Source organism: Salmo salar, chromosome 17 (assembly GCF_965601325.2).
Source record: "Salmo salar chromosome 17, fSalSal1, whole genome shotgun sequence".
Taxonomy (NCBI): domain Eukaryota; kingdom Metazoa; phylum Chordata; class Actinopteri; order Salmoniformes; family Salmonidae; genus Salmo; species Salmo salar.
This window is the reverse complement of record NC_138307.1, coordinates 87,134,623-87,138,457: the sequence shown is the minus strand read 5'-3', so window position 1 is coordinate 87,138,457 and position 3,835 is coordinate 87,134,623. Positions and strand designations below refer to the sequence as shown.

Sequence of the window (3,835 nt, the reverse complement as noted above, 5' to 3'; positions counted from 1 at the left end):
CCCTCCCTCCATCATCCCTCTCTCTCTCTCTCCCTCCCATCATCCCTCTCTCTCTCCCTCCCTCCCATCATCCCCCCCTCTCTCTCCCTCCCATCATCCCCTCCTTTCAACACCCCCTCCCTCCCTCCCATCATCCCTCTCTCTCTCCCTCCCTCCCATCATCCCTCTCTCCCTCCCTCCCTCCCATCATCCCTCTCTCTCTCTCTCTCCCTCCCATCATCCCTCTCTCTCTCTCCCTCCCATCATCCCTCTCTCTCTCCCTCCCATCATCCCTCTCTCTCTCCCTCCCATCATCCCCCCTCTCTCTCTCTCCCTCCCATCATCCCCCCCTCTCTCTCTCCCTCCCATCATCCCTCTCTCTCTCTCTCCCTCCCATCATCCCTCTCTCTCTCTCATCCCTCCCATCATCCCTCTCTCTCTCTCTCCCTCCCATCATCCCTCTCTCTCTCTCCCTCCCATCATCCCTCTCTCTCTCTCCCTCCCATCATCCCTCTCTCTCTCCCTCCCATCATCCCTCTCTCTCTCTCCCTCCCATCATCCCCCCCTCTCTCTCTCCCTCCCATCATCCCTCTCTCTCTCTCTCCCTCCCATCATCCCTCTCTCTCTCTCTCCCTCCCATCATCCCTCTCTCTCTCTCTCCCTCCATCATCCCTCTCTCTCTCTCCCTCCCATCATCCCTCTCTCTCTCTCTCCCTCCCATCATCCCCCCCTCTCTCTCTCCCTCCCATCATCCCTCTCTCTCTCTCTCTCCCTCCCATCATCCCCTCTCTCCCTCCCTCCCATCATCCCGCTCTCTCTCTCTCCCTCCCATCATCCCTCTCTCTCTCTCCCTCCCATCATCCCTCTCTCCCTCCCTCCCATCATCCCTCTCTCTCTCTCTCCCTCCCATCATCCCCCCCTCTCTCTCCCTCCCTCCCATCATCCCTCTCTCTCTCCCATCATCCCTCTCTCTCTCTCTCCCTCCCATCATCCCTCTCTCTCTCTCTCCCTCCCATCATCCCCCCCTCTCCCTCCCTCCCATCATCCCTCTCTCTCTCTCTCCCTCCCATCATCCCCTCTCCCTCCTCCCTGAGTTAGGGATGACAGATTGCCTAACAGACTGACATTTTCAAAGGCTTCTCAGACAGCGGTTGGCTGAACAGCTCTTTTGACATCAGGAATACTCATTACTTTCTCATCCGGGGTTCGTTCTCTCTCTCTCTCTCTGACTCTCTCTCTCTCTCTCTCTCTCTGTGTATTACTTACTTTCCCGAGAGAGAGAGAGAGAGAGAGAGACCAGGGAGCACGCGTGCTCATGGCTTAGCGTCGTCCGTTCCAAACACACATACGGTATTGTGTTTTTTTAGCAGCGGAGGACGCGTTGGATTGGATCCAGCTTTAACTGCTGCTGCTTGTCAGTTCAGCTGCGGGGTGAAACCGTTGGATGGGTTTACTGTTGTTGTTTTCAACTCGACAAGTATTTTCTGTTTTTTTTAAAATATATTTATAAAGCCTAATTTAATGGATACGGTATGGAGATAGCCTTGGCGAGTTTTGAGAACGGCGGAGCGAAAGGAAGCGGTGGAAATACCGGAGATGTAGCCCGCCGTAACGCTCTGGATCCACATCAACCTCCGCCGTTTGTCCAGAGTGGACTCAGCGAACCGGGCTACAGCCTTCACAAAGACATTAATACAATCGGGAGTCCCAAACCGAGGACGTGGAAAATCAACGATATGAATAACACTTTGAGTTGTAACGAGAACGCCGTGGATGCGCTCTGGCGCGCAGACCACAGTCCCCATCTGTTGGACGATGACATGTTGGATATTGAGCGCAGAGACGTGGATAACAACGAGAGGGTGCTGATCAACATCGCAGGGTTAAAGTACGAGACGCAGCTAGGGACCCTTAACCAGTTCCCCGATACATTACTGGGAGACCCTTATAAAAGGATCAAATACTTCGACCCGCTCCGGAACGAGTACTTTTTCGACCGTAACCGACCGAGTTTCGACGGGATCCTATATTTCTATCAGTCGGGAGGTAAGATCAGACGACCCGTCAATGTATCTATCGACGTGTTCGCTGATGAGATCCGTTTTTACCGGCTGGGTGAAGAGGCCATGGAAAGGTTTAGAGAAGACGAAGGATTTATAAAAGAGGAAGAGAAACCGTTACCACAGAATGAGTTTCAGAAACAAGTCTGGCTCATATTCGAATACCCGGAGAGTTCAAGCCCAGCGAGAGGCATCGCTATCGTCTCCGTGTTAGTTATCACCATATCCATTATAACGTTTTGCATGGAGACACTACCGGAGTTCAGGGACGAGAGGGAGTTACCGGTCACGGGTCGACCCGGTAACAACACCGTCCCCCGTCCGTCGCTCACCTTCACGGACCCTTTCTTCATCGTGGAAACCACCTGCGTAATCTGGTTTACGTTTGAATTCATCGTCCGTTTCTTCGCCTGTCCTAGTAAGTCAGAGTTTTCCAAGACTGTTATGAACATCATAGATATAATGTCTATCCTGCCTTATTTTATCACGGTGGGGACGGAGCTGGCCGAGCAGCAGGTAGAAGAACCTCAGGAACACGGAAACGGACAGACCATGTCTCTGGCCATCCTCAGGGTCATTCGACTGGTCCGGGTGTTTAGGATCTTCAAGTTGTCCAGACACTCCAAGGGGCTTCAGATATTAGGACAAACACTCAAAGCAAGTATGAGAGAATTGGGTCTACTCATTTTCTTCCTCTTCATCGGAGTCATCCTCTTCTCCAGCGCTGTGTTCTTCGCCGAGGCGGACGAACCCGAATCGCATTTCTCCAGCATCCCCGACGCGTTCTGGTGGGCCGTGGTCACCATGACGACGGTGGGTTACGGGGACATGAGGCCGGTGACGGTGGGGGGGAAAATCGTGGGTTCGCTCTGCGCCATAGCGGGAGTGTTGACCATCGCGCTGCCGGTGCCTGTGATCGTGTCCAACTTTAACTATTTCTACCACAGAGAGACGGACCAGGACCAGTCGTCTCTGAAAGACGACCCGCCCGAGAACAGTCAAGACAGTCCTCAGTTAAAGAGAAAGGACAGTAAAGGGTCTGCCAAGTCGGGAGACGAGGAGGACAGGACAGGAGCGGAGAAACAGAACATCAAGGCTAACAGCAGCATGAACATTAAACGATCCCTTTACGCCTTCTGCCTGAACAAGATGGAGACGGACCTGTAGTCCCCACAGACACAGACAGACAGACAGACCAGTAGTCCACACAGACAGTATGAATCCTCTTTCTATTACAGTGACTAATTGAATAGAGGAGCAGTGTGTTTTGCTATGACGGCACGATGATTTCCAAGCCTCTATCTAGTCAGTGTCAGTGAGTTGATGTATAAAAATCCCTCGTGGTACTAATGGATTTGAAGCCTAAACGAAAGCAGAGTGATTGAGTCCCAAATGACACCCTATTCCCTACACGGTGCACTACTTCTCGGCCCAATGGGCCCTGGTCTAAAGTAGTGTACTACATAGGGGATAGGGTGCATGGGTCCTGGTCTAAAGTAGTGTACTACATAGGGAATAGGGTGCATGGGCCCTGGTCTAAAGTAGTGCACTACATAGGGGATAGGGTGCATGGGCCCTGGTCTAAAGTAGTGTACTACATAGGGAATAGGGTGTATGGGCCCTGGTCTAAAGTAGTGTACTACATAGGGGATAGGGTGCATGGGCCCTGGTCTAAAGTAGTGTACTACATAGGGAATAGGGTGCATGGGCCCTGGTCTAAAGTAGTGTACTACATAGGGGATAGGGTGCATGGGCCCTGGTCTAAAGTAGTGTACTACATAGGGAATAGGGTGTAT

At 52.4% G+C, this 3,835-nt stretch overlaps 1 protein-coding gene across 1 annotated transcript; it reads left to right on the top strand.

Annotated features, from left to right (window-relative positions):
• The first annotated feature begins 1,246 nt into the window (after positions 1–1,246).
• Positions 1,247–3,430, top strand: LOC123733086 (potassium voltage-gated channel subfamily A member 1). Its single transcript, XM_045712420.2, has one exon. It carries the CDS (start codon positions 1,512–1,514, stop codon positions 3,204–3,206), a length of 1,695 nt encoding a protein of 564 aa, XP_045568376.1. The 5' UTR covers positions 1,247–1,511; the 3' UTR covers positions 3,207–3,430.
• The last annotated feature ends 405 nt before the right edge of the window (positions 3,431–3,835 follow it).

What these genes read in the sequence shown, in the direction of transcription:
- LOC123733086 (XM_045712420.2), top strand. Translation starts at nt 1,512, where the DNA reads ATGGAGATAGCCTTGGCGAGTTTTGAGAACGGCGGAGCGAAAGGAAGC.